This window comes from Lichenostomus cassidix, chromosome 25 (genome assembly GCF_008360975.1).
Source record: "Lichenostomus cassidix isolate B80296 chromosome 25, HeHo_3.0, whole genome shotgun sequence".
NCBI lineage: Eukaryota > Metazoa > Chordata > Aves > Passeriformes > Meliphagidae > Lichenostomus > Lichenostomus cassidix.
Genome location: NC_139505.1, coordinates 2,562,303 through 2,579,074, shown reverse-complemented (window position 1 = coordinate 2,579,074; position 16,772 = coordinate 2,562,303). Strand labels below are relative to the sequence as shown.

Genomic DNA, 16,772 nt, shown 5'->3' with positions numbered 1-16,772 from the left:
GAGAGACTTTTCCCAAAGGATGGAGAGGCAGGAAAATGGGGAATGAGTTAAAACTGACAAAGAGGAATTTTAAATGGGATGTTGGGAAGGAATTCCCTGTCAGGGGGATTGGGAATTCTGCAGAATCACCTTTTTTTTGGGGGTTTTTTCATGGATTTTCCATCCCTGGAATTGTCCGAGGCCAGGCTGGAGGACCTGGGATGGTGGGAATGTCCCTGAAGGTGGCAGGGGTGGAGTTAGGGGATCTTCAGTGTCCTTTCCACCCCAAACCATCCCACGATTTCCTGCAATTCCCCAGAAACGGAATCCCTGCACTCCAAAAACCCACAAAATCGAGTTTATCCAAAACTGAGTTTATCTAAAATTGAGTTTATCTAAAATTGAGTTTATCTAAAATTGAGTTTATCTAAAATTGAGTTTATTTAAAATTGAGTTTATTTAAAATTGAGTTTATCTAAAACTGAGTTTATCTAAAATTGAGTTTATTTAAAATTGAGTTTATCTAAAATTGAGTTTATTTAAAATTGAGTTTATCTAAAATTGAGTTTATCTAAAATTGAGTTTATTTAAAATTGAGTTTATTTTCCAATCCACCTTCCCCAAGAGACGAAATTCATCCCATTGCTGCGATTTATCATCGACACAAAATCCACCCCATTATTGTGATTTATTACAGACACAAAATCCACCCCATTATTGTGATTTATTATCAACACAAAATCCACCCCACTATTGTGATTTATTACAGACGCAGCTCAGGAAATAAATAATCTTTAAAAAAAGCGCGACGAGGCTTTTCAGAGCGCTGACCTGATTCTGAGCTGATTGCTGGGATGACAGATGAGGCTTTGATCTGTTTATCTCCCGATTTCCCAACCCGCAGCTGCCTGGAGCCAATTCCACTCGGGATGATGACAGCGATGGCCAAACCCTAATGAGCACCTGGATGGGACTTTGGGATTTTATTTTATTTGTTTTATTCCCGATAAGAGTCGCTGCCTGGGGGAATCTCCGAGCCTCAACCTCCTAATTTGGGAGGGGTTTGAAGGGGGAAATAATTGTTTTGCTCTGATTAGAGGGGCAAACAGGGAGCAGGAGGATGATTCCAGGCGGGAAGTCTGGCTGGAGGGAAGGGCAGAGCTCGGGGGACGCCTGGAGCTTCCCCTGCCCCGTCCTGTGGGGTCAAAACTGCGGATTTTGGCAAAAAACAACCAAAATTAGCTACGTGGGGATGAAGATTTTATTGGTTTTGGTGTAGTTTTTCAGGCTCCAGCTGGGGGTGATGCTTAAAAAAGCATTTCAGGGCAAAGGAAGGCCAGAAATGTAATTTTTTAAGGGATAAGAGCTAAAATCCCAATTTCCCAATTAAGAACAATTCCCTTATCCCTCGGATCCTTCCAGAACCTTCTCTGGGCTCTCTTCTCCTTTTCTCCATCACTCAGAACCTTCCAGAACCTTCTCTGGGCTCTCTTCTCCATCACTCAGATCCTTCCAGAACCTTCTCTGGGCTTTTTCCTCCATCCTTCCGGATCCTTCCAGAACCTTCTCTGGGCTCTCTCCTCCATCCTTCCAGATCCTTCCAGATCCTTCCGGAACCTTCTCTGGGCTCTCTATTCCATTCCCTGGATCCTTCTGGAACCTTCTCTGGGCTCTCTCCTATTCCAGAACCTTCTCTGGGCTCTCTCCTCCATCACTCAGATCCTTCCAGAACCTTCTCTGGGCTCTTTTTTCCATTCCCCAGATCCTTCTGGAACCTTCTCTGGGCTCTCTCCACCTCTCCTCCATCCTTCCGGAACCTTCCAGAACTTTCTCTGGGCTCTCTCCTCCATCACTCAGATCCTTCCGGAACCTTCTCTGGGCTCTCTCCTCCATCCCCTGGATCCTTCCAGAACCTTCTCTGGGCTCTCTCCAGCAGCTCCAGGTCCTCCCTGGGCAGAGCTGGAGGTTCCAATCACCTCAGGAATGAAAATAATCGAATTTCCCCTTTTTGTTCTTATTTTTCCCTTTTTTTAACAACTCCTCCTCCTTGTCATTCCTGTCAGGAAAAGGTTTGGAGCAGAAAAAATCCTCTCTGTCCATCGCACCCCGCTCAAGAAATAAACTGGAATTTTGGGGTATTTCGGTAGGGAACATAAAAAACACGAAAAATAATTGAATTTAACCTTTTTTCCCTTTTTTTAACAACTCCTTCTCATCGTCATTCCTGTCAGGAAAAGGTTTGGAGCAGGAAAAATGGAAAATCCTCTCTGTCCATCCCACCCCGCTCAAGAAATAAACTGGAATTTTGGAATATTTCAGCAGGGAGCGTGAAAAACACGAAAATAATTTAATTTATTATTGTTGCTGCAGGAATGGTGACTCTGCAGAACTCCCGAGCGCAGATGAAAGGATTCCGAAGCTCTTCGCCAAGCCTCATTAAGGATTTGTTCATTAAACGTGGAATTAATTAAATCGTTAGGGATTTATTCGTGCCAAAGGCTTTGAAGGTTTGCAGGGAGAAGCTCAAGGTCACCCTGGGTGTTCTCTGATCGTAAAGGGATATTTTAAATATATATGGAATAAATATAAAATATTTGTAATTAGAAATAATGCTATAAATACGATAATTATAAATATTATATACAAATATTTTATATAAATAGTAGATATAAATATTATGAATAGCATTAGAAATCTATAGATAATATATATAATATTAATAACAATAAATTATATATATAATACTGTATAGAATATATTATATTAATAATATAATATATTAATATAATATATTTTCTATATTATTTATATTATAAATACAAGGAATAAGAACTAATAATCCCTTTATCTTATAAATATTATATTAATAATTATAAATATTGACTGCATTTATTATAAATAATATTATATTATCAATACGCTAAATAATAAATAATAAGACTTTTCATTATTATAAATATATTAATAATTATAAATATATGAATAATTCTAAATATATTAATAATTTAATAAATATATTAATAATTAATAGTCGATTTTGGTTTGAAAACTTGATTTGTACTTCTGCTGGAATTTCTTCCAGAAATAATCTGGACAACTCTGATTCCTCAGGAATGACAAAAATGGGGAATAATTTGTTTTTTAAAGGGAATAATTGTTTTTTAAAGGATAAGTGGAGATCATTCCTGGTTAATTTTGGATTTCGGGGAAAGCTCTGAAAGCTGAATTTTTCGGTTGGATAACAAAAAAACCAAATAAATATTTATTGAGAATTAATGAAGTATAAATAAAAATAAGGAAATTATTTCTAAAAATTATAAAATTATGAATAAAGTTATTTAGTAAGACTTAGTAAATATTTAGTTAGAATTAATAAATATTTAGGGGCTTCTCAGGGGAAGGATTTGAGCAAAGAATTTGGCTTTTTGGCTGAATTTTTTCGGAAAAAAGCCAATTTTTCTGGAATTCTGGTGAAGGAATCTGAGCAGAATGGGAATTCAGGAAATTCAGTGAAGGTCAGAATGATCCTCATGGAGAGAATGGAAAACTGAGAAAATGAACCTGGAATTCATCACAAAAAACCTTAATTAATATTTCAATTCCTTCCAGAAAATTCCCACAAATTCCCCCTTCTGATATTATTAATTATTATATTTATTATTATTATTAATTTGCTCTGCTTCCCCTCCCTCTTCAACCAGATAAATCCAGATTATTCCCATTAAAAAAACAGATAAATCAGATTATTCCCATAAAAAACTAGATAAATCAGATTAGTCCCATTAAAAAAAACCCAGATAAATCAGATTATTCCCATTAAAAAAAACAAAATAAATCCAGATTATTCCCATAAAAAAAAACCCAAATAAATCAGATTATTCCTCGGCAATCAACCACTTCCCGCGGGATGATTCCGGCGGCAGGATTTTCATTAAAAAGGAATTATTTTCCTCCCTGACGATCACTAATTACCCCATCGGGAGTTAATTAACAAACCCCACTAATTGCAGATTTCTCAAGCGGCAGCTTCGGGTTTCGAAAGAGGCAAACAGAGCTCTGGGTTTAATTAGGGATTTGCCTAATTAAGGAGCTTCGGGAGACTTGGCGGGTGTTGGGATTTGGGGTTGGTTTTGTTTGTTTGTTTGGGGTTTGTTGGGGTTTTTTGGGGTTTTTTTGGGTTTTTTGGGGTTTGTTTTTGGGTTTTTTGGTTGGTTTTTTGGGGTTTTTTTGGGGTTTTTTTCTGGTTGGTTTGGATTTGGTTTTGGGTTTTTTGGGTTTTTGGGTTTTTGGGTGGTTATTTGTTTGTTTTTGGGTTTTCTTGGGTTGGTTTTGTTGGTTTTTTGAGGTTTTTTAGGGTTTTTTGGGGTTTTTTTTTGTTGGTTTGGGTTTGGTTTTGGTGTGGTTTTGGGGTTTGTTTTGGGGTTTTTTGGGGTTTTGGGTTTTTTGGGTGGTTATTTGTTTTTTTGTTTATTTTTGGGTTTTCTTGGTTTTTGGGGGGCTTTTGGGGGGTTTTTTGGGTTTTTTTGTTTTGGGGGGTTTTGGTTGGTTGGTTGTTTATTTTTGGGTTTTCTCGGGTTGGTTTTGTTGGGTATTTTTTGGGGCTTATTGGGGTTTTTGGTTTTTTTTTATTTTTTGTGGTTTTTTGTTAGTTTGGGTTTGGTTTCATTTGGTTTTGGGGTTTGTTTTGGGGTTTTTTTGGGGTTTTGGGTTTTTTTGGGTGGTTATTTGTTTATTTTTGGGTTTTCTTGGGTTGGTTTTGTTGGGTTTTTTTTTGTTTTGTTGGTTTTTTGGGGGTTTTTGGGTTTTTTTGTCAGTTTGGGTTTGGTTTCATTTACTTTCGGGGTTCATTTTGGGTTTTTAATTCATTTTTGGGGCTGTTTGGATGTTTCTTTTTTTGTTTATTCATTTATTTTCTCAGCAGAGAGGGAAAAATTGAAAGAAATCAAAATTCACTCTTCGATCTGAGTAAAATATTAGGGAAAAAATTGTTCTGTGTGAAGATGGAGAGATCAGGGAATTTGGGAATTTCCAGGGAATTTGGGATTGCTTGGAGCTCCCTGGGATCCCGGAAAGGGGGGAAGAATTTTTTAAAATTTTTTTTTAATTTTTAAAAAATTTTTTAAAATTTTTAATTATTAATTTTTTTTTTTTATTACAGGGGTGGAAATAAAATCATTTTTAATCTCCTCCCCACCCAAACCATCCCACAATCCCACCAAACACCAGCAAGGATCAAACACTTCGAATGTAAAAACCACCTTGAAAAAACCGAATATAATATTTAATATTATTTAAATTTTATAGAATATATAAATTAAAAAATATATAAATAAAAATTATAAAATATATAAAATATATAAATATATACATATATATAAAAATATATAGATATATAAATATATAAATATAAATATATAAATATATAAATATATAAATATATAAATATATAAATATATAAAAATATATAAATATATAAATATATAAATATATAAATATATAAATATATAAATATATAAATATATATAAATATAAAATATATATTTATATATAAAATATATATTTAAAAATATAGAAATTAAATACAATAATTTATATTTTAATATTCTTATTCTTTATTTAAATACTATTATTTATTTACGAATATTATTTATTTAAATACTAAAAATATTAAAATATAAATTATTATATTTAATTTATATATTATATATAAATATATCTAATAATTTAATATTAATAATTTTAATAATTTAGTATTAATAATTTTAATAATTTAATATTAATAATTTTAATATTTTAACATTAATAATTTTATAATTTAATATTACTAATTTTAATAATTGACCATTAATAATTTTAATAATTTAATATGAATAATTTAATAATTCATCACAGCTGGAAAAGCAATTTCGGGACACATCCTGCAGCTTTTCCAACCATTTTCCAAAATCCCTGATTTTTCCAGGAGTTTGGAATTTCCACTTTTTGATTTCCTCACGGATTTGATGGGATTTGGGCAAAACCGCTGGAATTGCAACCCTCCGGAGCGGGATGGGGTTCGGTCACTTTGGGGCACTTCGGGTCACTTTGGGGCACTTCGGGTCACTTCTGGTCACTCCTGGTCATTCATGGTCACTCCTGGTCACTCCTGGTCATTTTGGGTCACTTTAGGTCACTCCTGGTCATTCCTGGTCACTCCTGGTCACTCCTGGTCATTCATGGTCACTTCTGGTCATTCATGGTCACTTCTGGTCACTCACTCCTGGTCACTCCTCCTGGTCACTTTGGGTCACTCCTGGTCACTCCTCCTGGTCACTCCTGGTCACTCCTCCTGGTCACTCCTGGTCACTTTGGGTCACTCCTGGTCACTCCTGGTCACTCACTCCTGGTCACTCCTGGTCAGTCCTGGTCATTCACTCCTGGTCACTCCTGGTCATTCATAGTCACTCCTGGTCACTCACTCCTGGTCACTCCTGGTCACTCCTGGTCATTCATGGTCACTCCTGGTCACTCCTGGTCACTTTGGGTCACTTTGGGTCACTCCTGGTCACTCCTCCTGGTCACTCCTGGTCACTCCAGATCACTCCTCCTGGTCACTCCTCCTGGTCACTCCTGGTCATTCATGGTCACTTTGGGTCACTTTGGGTCACTTTGGGTCACTCACTCCTGGTCACTTTGGGTCACTCCTGGTCCCTCTTGTTCACTCACTCCTGGTCACTCCTGGTCACTCTTGGTCACTTCTGGTCACTCACTTCTGGTCACTCCTGGTCACTCCTGGTCACTCCAGGTCACTCCTGATCACTCCTAGTCACTCTTGGTCACTTCTGGTCACTCACTTCTGGTCACTCCTGGTCATTCATGGTCACTCCTGGTCACTTCTGGTCATTCATGGTCACTCCTGGTCACTAGAAAAATATTAATAATATGTAAATAATATATGGATATAGAAATAATAAATAAAACCTAAATAAATAATACATAAATAATATAGGAACATAGAAATAAGAAAAAAAATCCTTTATAAAATATAAAAAATATATAAATATCGAAATCTTGATCTCATCACATCTGAGATTTCAGCTGAATTAACCCTGAGGAAAGTTAATTGGAATTAAATGTTGAATTAAACATTAAACATTAAATCTAGAATTAAATATTTATAATTCACTGCTTTGGATATTTCCAGGATTCCCATTTTTCTTTCCCAGGATTTCTATTCCAAGAAAATATATTTCTATTCCAAGAACAAAAATAAACATAGAATAATAAAAAATAAAATAAAATAAAAATGTCAAATTATAAAACAAAAACAGATATATTCCAAGAATAAAAAATAAATAGAAATAAATAAAATAAAGACTATTTCAATTAAAATAAAAAAAATAAACACAAAAAATGAAATAAATATAAAAATACAATGAATATTAAAAAATAAAATAAATATAAAAACACATAAAAATAAATGAAAAGAAATGAAAAATTCATAAAATAAGGAAAATTAATTTAAAATCATTAAAATAAATTAAAATAAATAAAAAATGAATAAAAAAATAAAAATCAATTAAAAATAAATAAAAAAAAAAAAAAAATAAAAATCAATTAAAATACATTACAAACGAATAAAATAAATAAAAATCAATAAAAATAAAAATCAATTAAAAAAATTAATTAAAAATAGATAAAAATAAATTAAAATACATTACAAACGAATAAAAAATAAATAAGAATCAATAAAAAACAAATAAAAATCACTTAAAAATTCATAAAAAATAAATAAAAATCACTTAAAAATAAATAAAAATAAATAAAAATCACTTAAAAATTCATAAAAAATAAATAAAAATCACTTAAAAAATTCATAAAAAATAAACAAAAATCACTTAAAAATTCATAAAAAATAAACAAAAAACAATTTAATTTTTTTTTTTAAAAAACCAAACTAAACAAACCAAACCAACACCAACTCCAAACCCTCCGCCAAGCCCCGCCAGACCCAAACCGCGATCCACGAGGATCAACCCGAGTTTCCTCTGAGCTCTGCAAAGCTACGAGCAGCGCTGCCCCGAGGGCTCTGCCTGCGAACTGCAGCCGTGCAGCTCCGTTGCTGCAGCCGTGCAGCTGCACAGGTGCCTTGGCTGGGGCGGGGAGGTGTCACCTCCTGCGGGGACATGATAAAAGCCTCGGCGAGCGGCGGGTGCTGAGCGCTGCTGGCCTGGAGCTGCTCCCGGAGAGCAGGTGAGTCCCGTCGGGATCCACCGCTGAATTTTAAATACATTATTAGTATTTTTAAAGTCAATTTGGGATCGGTTATTGACTTTGAAAGACATTGTTATTGTTTTTTTAAAGTCAGTTTGGGATCGGTTATTGACTTTTAAAGACATTATTATGATATTTTAAAGTCAATTTGGGATCGATTATTGACTTTTAAAGACATTATTAGTATTGTTTTTAAGTCAATTTTGGATCGATTATTGTCCTTTAAAGTCATTATTATTATTTTTAAAGTCAATTTCGGATCGGTTATTGACTTTTAAAGACATTATTGGGAGTTTTTAAAGTCAATTTTGGATCAATTATTGACTTTCAAATCCATTATTAGTATTTTTAAAGTCAATTTCCGATCGATTATTGACTATAAGACATTATTTATGTTTTTTTAAAGTCAATTTGGGATCGGTTATTGACTTTGAAAGCCATTATTAGTATTGTTTTTGAGTCAATTTCGGATCAATTATTGCCTTTTAAATCCATTATTATTACTTTTTAAAACCTAAATATTATTATTTTCATTGTTATCTGAATATCAAATGACAGGGAGAGCCTGAGAAAGGCCAAGGGGGTGTTTGGCCCAGAAAATCATCCTTAAATTGGGAAATAATGTAATTAATTTTAATTAATTAATTAATTAAAATTAATTTTTAATGAATTAATTTTTTTAAAGAATTAATTTTTTAATGAATTCATTTTTTTTAAATTAATTTTTTTTTAATTTTCCACTTCAGAGCCCAAAGCTGCCGGGGAGGGCGAGGAGAACTCCCTGGGAATCCTAAAGATTATCCCAAAAAAATTATCCCAATAATTCCATGGCTAACATGGAATTTCAGAACTTTTTGAAATTTCAGAACTTTTTGAAATTTCAGAACTTTTCACGTTCCAAAACACTCATCGTCATTAAAGAAATTCTCATTAAACATGTCAATTTAGGTCAAAATCCATTTATAAACTTCAATCCCAAACGGGAAAAGGAAAATCCAAAATTCTCCTTTTCCACCTCCTTTCGGGAATTCTGAGCAAAAAAAAAAATGGAATCACTGGAAAAATCCCAAATCTTCATCCCCAAAGCCCAAAATCTCGAAAAATCCCAAATCTTCATCCCCAAAGCCCAAAAATCTCGAAAAATCCCAAATCTTCATCCCCAAAGCCAAAAATCCCGAAAAATCCCAAATCTTCATCCCCAAAGCCCAAAATCCACCATTCCAGATCCACCTGGAAACCTCTGAGATTGGATTTGAATCCATTGGGAAAAAAATCCCAAATTCCCCGAAAATTGAATTATTGAAATGGAAAATTCGGGTGGAAATGTGAGAAATTCCCGCTGGATTTTGAATTTCGGATTTTTCACCCCAAAGATCCTTGGGGTGAAAATGGGAATTTATTTAGGAAATCACCTCCCTGCCAACCCCAAATTTCTCCCCAAGGAGCTTCACGGAGGAAAAAATAATAATTTAAATTTTTCCTTCTCCCCTCCGCGTTCTCCTTGCGCAATCCAGTAATTACGATCCGTAATTAAACAATTAAATAAAACAGCAAAAAATAAATAAATAAATAAATAAATCTGGCCTCGATATCGGGATTTTAATTACTCACCTGATCGCTAATGAGAGCCGTAAAAAAGGGTGGAACTCCAGCCTGGATCTCGGTGTTCCTCCTGGAGGAGGAGGCAGGGAGCAAATTTGGGATTCAAATGAGGAAATTAAATTTGAAATCCGAGTTTGGAGTCGGGAGTGGAGGTGGGAGTTGTGGTTTCTGCCCTGGGGAGAGAAGGGGTTGGGTGTTAATTTTTATTATTTTTATTTTTTATTGTTTGTTTTATTGTTGCGCATGGAAAATCCTGGGGAGAGAAGGGATTAGATATTAATTTTTATTATATTTATTGCTTATTATTTGTTATTGCGCATGGAAAATCCTGGGGAGAGCAGCGATTGGATATTAATTTGTATTATTTTTATTATTTCTATTATTTATTTTGTTATTACAAACGGAAAATCCTGGGGAGAGAAGCAGTTGGATATTAATTTTTATTATTTCTATTACTTATTATTTGTTATTGCGCATGGAAAATCCTGGGGAGAGAAGGGATTGGATATTAATTTTTATTATTTTTATTATTTCTATTATTTCTATTATTTATTTTGTTATTACAAACGGAAAATCCTGGGGAGATAAGCAACTGGATATTAATTTTTATTATTTTTATTATTTATTTTATTATTATGCGGGGAAAATCCCGGGAAGATAAGCGACTGGATATTAATTTTTATTATTTTTATTACTTATTATTTATTTTATTATTATGCAGGGAAAATCCTGGGGAGAGAAGCGATTGAATTTTTTTTTTTTTTTTTATTAATTTTTTAAATTATTTGGAATCAAAATAATGATGGTCCAAAAAATACCATTACATTGAAAACCAGGAAGTTCCAAAGGGTTTCCCAGGCAGGACAAGAATTCCTGGTTGGAAAACCAAACTGGACAAAAATTCTTCACCCACTGGAACTCTTTTTCCATCCTAAATTGACCAAAAATCTCCTAACTGAGTCACCAAAATTGGGATTTTTTTAAAATGGTGATTTAAATAGAAAACCAAGATGTTCCAGGGGTTTCCCAGGCAGGACAGGAATTCCTGGCTGGAAAACCAAACTGGACAAACTGGACAAACTGGACAAACTGGACAAACATTCCTCACCCACCAGAGCTCTTTTTCCATCCCCAGTTGACCAAAAATCTCCTAACCAAGTCACCAAAATCAGGATTTTTTAAAAATGGAATTTAAATAGAAAACCAAGAAGCTCCAAAGGGTTTCCCAGGCAGGACAGGAATTCCTGGTTGGAAAATTCAACTGGACAAACATCTCACCAGAGCTCTTTTTCCATCCCCAATCAACCAACAATCTCCTAACCGCGACGCCAAATTCGCGATTTTCAAAACGGCGATTTCCAAATTCGCAATTTCCAAAACTCCGATTTCCGCCGGCCTAAGTGTGTATTTCCCCCATTTTTCCCCCTCTCTTTCCCCAGGTGTTCCCATGTCTCCCTTCCACGAGCTCTGCCTCCCCGCGGGGCTGGCCTGCCCCGAGCCCTTCGCCGTCACCCGCAGCGACACCTGCGTGATCCGCTACCCCGACACTGTGGTGGACATCGCGGAGCCCGACCACCCGCCCTACTCCCTCATCTTCCCCGGCCCGACCCTCACCACCTTCCCCCAGCAGACCATCGTGGGCTCCACGGCCCTGCTGGACGTCGGGAAGCTCCTGGCTTTCCGTGGGTTTAGGGGTAGGTGTGGTTTTGGGGCGCCAGGATGGTCCTTTTGGGGTTTGGGGTCGGGTTTGGGGAGTTTTGGTCCTTTCCCGCCTCACTCATCGCGGGTGTTTTGTTGTGGAAATTGCAGGCCAAGCTAGACCTTGCCTGGATATTTGTGGATAATATCTGCTGAGAGTCAGAGCCCGGCTGAGGTTATGGAAAAAGGATTGCAGAAGTGCCGAGGAGCTCCCGAGGTCCCCATGGAGTCCATAAATCCATGACTTCCTGGCACCCGAGGACTAGAATTCCCAAACTCCGAGAAAAAAAAAAAAAAACCGAAATTTCTCTATTGACCTCATTCCAAATTCGGACGAACCAAAGTCCCAGAATGTCCAAAGAAACGAGATTTTCAAAAAATATTTACATCTTTTTTTTTTTTTTTTTTTTAATTTTTTTTTTGGTTTGGTTTGCCAAAAAGTGTGTTGTGAATAAATTCGTTTTTATGCCAACCCCGGACGTTTTATCATCGATTTCTCTCAAAATAAAAATAAAAATAAAATTTTAAAAAAAAAATAAATAATAAATCCATACGAAATATTAAGACTGAAAATCCTTGGGTTCCAAAAATGAAATTTTACCCAAATTCCTATTGATTTGTCGATTTCGCTCAACCGACATTAAAAAGAAAGAAAAACAAAAAAAAAATCAGCTCTACTTGGCATTTCTGAAAAATTAGGAATTCGCAGCTCTTTCCTGTGCTTTATTCCCGCTCAGCCCCACCATGTAATGCTTTCCCAGCTTCTTTTCCTGCTTTTATCTCATTTTATGCAAACCAGGGGGGAAAAAAAACCAGAAAAAAAACCCCAAAAATCGAAATATTTCCAGCAAAAATCCCTTCGCAAAATCCTTCTGCTGAAATCACGGGAAAAGGTTTTTTTGTCGTGGGCTCTCCCGAAATCCTGGAATTCTTTGATTTTCATCTTTTCCAGCCAGTTTTGTGGTTGTAAATTCAGCTTCTCGTTCCCATTAAATGCTGTCATGCAGATGCACCTTTCGGGTTTTGCTTTTTTAGGATGGTTTTGGGGTGGAAGTGACAAGTGACCCCAAAAAAAAGTGACCCCAAAAAAAAAGTTACCCCAAAAAAATTGACCCCAAAAAGTGACCCCAAAAAAGTGACCCCAAAAAAAAGTGACCCCAAAAGAAGTGACCCCAAAAAAAGTGACCCCAAAAAAAGTGACCTCAAAAAAAAGTGACCCCAAAAGAAGTGACCCAAAAAAATTGACCCCAAAAAAAGTGACCCCAAAAGAAGTGACCCCAAAAAAGTGACCCCAAAAAAGTTACCCCAAAAAAGTGACCCCAAAAAAAGTGACCCCAAAAAAAGTGACCTCAAAAAAGTGACCCAAAAGAAGTGACCCCAAAAGAAGTGACCCCAAAAAAGTGACCCCAAAAAAGTTACCCCAAAAGAAGTGACCCCAAAAAAAAGTGACCCCAAAACAAAGTGACCCCAAAAAAAGTGACCACAAAAAAGTGACCCCAAAAAAAGTGACCCCAAAAAAGTGACCCCAAAAAAAGTTACGCCAAAAAAAGTGACCCCAAAAAAGTGACCCCAAAAAAAAGTGACCCCAAAAAAAGTGACCCCAAAAAAAAGTGACCCAAAAAAAGTGACCCAAAAAAAAAATGACCCCAAAAAAGTGACCCCAAAAAAAGTGACACCAAAAAAAGTGACACCAAAAAAAGTGACCCCAAAAAAAGTTACCCCCAAAAAAAGTTACCCCAAAAAAAGTGACCCCAAAAAAAAGGGACCCCAAAAAAGTGACCCAAAAAAAGTGACCCCAACAAAGTGACCCCAAAAAGTGACCCAAAAGAAGTGACCCCAAAAAGTGACCCCAAAAAAAGTGACCCCAAAAAAGTGACCCCAAAAGAAGTGACCCCAAAAAAAAGTGACCTCAAAAAAATTGACCCCAAAAAAAGTGACCCCAAAATGTAATTTTTTTATAATTAATCGAAGCCCTGGGATGAATTTTCCAGCCGAGCTGTGAGAAATTGGGACAAAAATCGTGGGCAGGCAGGAGGTGGCAGTGCCACCCGCCCCGGGTGACAGCTGGGACGAGCTGGGCAAGGAAAATCTGCCACGAGCAGGTTGGAATGGGAAATAAACAAATGGAAATAATAGAGATTAAATAGAAATAGAAATAGAAATAGAAATAGTAATAGTAATAGAAATAATAGAAATAGAAATAGAAATAGAAATAGAAATAGAAATAGAAATAGAAATAGAAATAGAAATAGAAATGAAATAGAAATAGAAATAAATAGAAATAGAAATAATAGAAATAGAAATAGAAATAGAAATAATAGAAATAGAAATAGAAATAGAAATAGAAATAGAAATAGAAATAGAAATAGAAATAGAAATAGAAATATGAGTATTAATATGAATATGAACAGATGAACATATAAACATAAATAAAGATATAAATGTAAATATAAAAATAAAAATAAATACTATTATTAAAATTAATATGAATATATGAACATTGAACATTGAACATATGAACATACAAACATATGAATATAAATATAAATATAAATATAAATATAAATATAAATATAAATATAAATATAAATATAAATATAAATATAAATATACATACGAGTAGAAATAGAAATAGAAATACAAATACAAATATAAATACAAATTAGATATAGATTAGGTGATATAGATATAGATTAGATATAGATATAGATATGATTACAAATATAATATAAATATAAGTAGAAATATGACTATGACCATAAATATAAATATAAATAATATATCTGTTCTATAGCTTTTGGCCAGTATTTGGGAACAGCTGAGATGAGTGAGTTGTTCAGCTGGGGATTGATGAGCTCGAGTTCCCCAATTCCCAGGAAATTCCCAAAAATTCCCAGGAAATTCCTGAAATTCCCAAAAATTCCCAGGAAATTCCCGAAATTCCCAGGAAATTCCCAAAATTCCCAGGAAACCCCATTCCCAGGAAATCCCATTCCCATCAGATTTCACACAAACCCCCCGAAATCCTCGGAATTCCCACCCGGAATCTCCAACTCTGCTTTTTCCACGAATCCACCGGCGACGGAGGGTTGGGAACTCTCCGTAAACACCAATTATCTCTTTGCGCAACATTCGCCACGCGGGTTGGGACATCATCCAGCCGTTGGGACATCATCCAGCTGTTGGGACATCATCCAGCCCTTGGGACATCATCCAGCCCTTGGGACATCATCCAGCTGTTGGGACATCATCCAGCCCTTGGGACATCATCCAGCCCTTGGGACATTATCCAGCTGTTGGGACATCATCCAGCCCTTGGGACATCATCCAGCCCTTGGGACATCATCCAGCTGTTGGGACATCACCCAGCCCTTGGGACATCACCCAGCCCTTGGGACATCATCCAGCTGTTGGGACATCATCCAGCTGTTGGGACATCATCCAGCCCTTGGGACATCATCCAGCCGTTGGGACATCATCCAGCCCTTGGGACATCATCCAGCCCTTGGGACATCATCCAGCTGTTGGGACTTCATCCAGCCCTTGGGACATCATCCAGCCCTTGGGACATCATCCAGCTGTTGGGACATCATCCAGCCCTTGGGACATCATCCAGCTGTTGGGACATCATCCAGCCCTTGGGACATCATCCAGCCGTTGGGACATCATCCAGCTGTTGGGACATCATCCAGCCCTTGGGACATCATCCAGCTGTTGGGACATCATCCAGCCCTTGGGACATCATCCAGCTGCTGGGACATCATCCAGCTGTTGGGACATCATCCAGCCCTTGGGACATCATCCAGCTGTTGGGATATCCAGCTGTTGGGACATCATCCAGCCGTTGGGACATCACCCAGCTGTTGGGACATCATCCAGCTGTTGGGACATCATCCAGCCCTTGGGACATCATCCAGCCCTTGGGACATCATCCAGCCCTTGGGACATCCAGCTGTTGGGACATCATCCAGCCATTGGGACATCATCCAGCTGTTGGGATATCCAGCCGTTGGGACATCATCCTGCTGTTGGGACATCATCCAGCTGTTGGGACTTCATCCAGCTGTTGGGACATCATCCAGCTGTTGGGACAGCCAGCTGTGCCTCGGGAATGCCAGGACGGGGATTGGGAGCAGTTTTTTCCCCGAGATCATCACTTTGGAGTTGTTTTTAATTTGAATTTTCGGTGAATCAGCTCCGCGGTGAGGAAATGGGGAGGAATTCCAAAGCGCGTGCAGGACATGGTGGAAGGGCTGGGAATGGGAATTCCTCGGGGGTTTTTTTAAGTTTTTTTTTTAATTCCAGGGCGTGGATTAAACTCGGGTTTTACTCAGGTTTTACTCAGGTTTTCCTCGGGTTTCGCTCCGGTTTCATTCCGGTTTTACTCTGGCTTCACTCAGGTTTCACTCTGGTTTTATGCAGGTTTTACTCCAGTTTTACTCTTGTTTCACTCCGGTTCTATTCAGGTTTTACTCAGGTTTTATTTGGGTTTTGCTCCAATTTTACTCCAGTTTTACTCAGGTTTTTCTCAGGTTTCATTCAGGTTTCATTCCAATTTTACTCCAGTTTTACTCAGGTTTCATTCAGGTTTTTACTCCAGTTTTACTCCGGTTTTGCTCAGGTTTCACTCCAGTTTTACTCAGGTTTTACTCAGGTTTCATTCAGGTTTCGCTCTGGTTTTACTCCGGTTTCATTCAGGTTTTACTCAGATTTTACTCTGGTTTTGCTCCAATTTTACTCAAGTTTTACCATCCCCAATCGACCAAAAATCCCATAACCGCATCACCAAAATTTTAAACATTTTAAATTTTTTTTCTTTTAATTTAAGGATTTTTTTTAAATGGCAATTTAAATTGAAAACCAGGAAGTTCCAAAGGGTTTCTCAAGCAGGACAAGAATTCCTGGTTGGAAAACTAAACTGGACACTCAACTAAACTGGTTTTACTCCGATTTTACTCCAGTTTTACTCAGGTTTTACTCCGGTTTTAATCTGGTTTCGCTAAGTTTTTACCAGCGCAGGACCACCTCAGACCAATTAATCCCATTAACCGGATTAATAAATTAATTCTTCCCTCATTCCCTAAATTCGCAACTTTATCTTCTTCCCAACAATTTCTCGCTTTTCCCTCCCGAGGAATTTCCCGGCAAGAAAACTCACAAATATTTCGAATAAACAAATCCCAAATCCTCATTTCTGAGCCTTTTTTTCCTTTTCCTCCCATTTTTAAACCCAAAAAATT

General features: G+C 36.5%; 1 protein-coding gene across 1 annotated transcript; it reads left to right on the top strand.

Moving 5' to 3' along the window:
- Positions 1 to 11,281: 11,281 nt before the first annotated feature.
- LOC146427315 (feather beta keratin-like) lies at positions 11,282 to 16,571 on the top strand. Its single transcript, XM_085082209.1, has 2 exons — positions 11,282 to 11,528; positions 16,537 to 16,571. Exons 1-2 carry the CDS (start codon positions 11,282 to 11,284, stop codon positions 16,569 to 16,571), a joined length of 282 nt encoding a protein of 93 aa, XP_084938335.1.
- Positions 16,572 to 16,772: the final 201 nt, after the last annotated feature.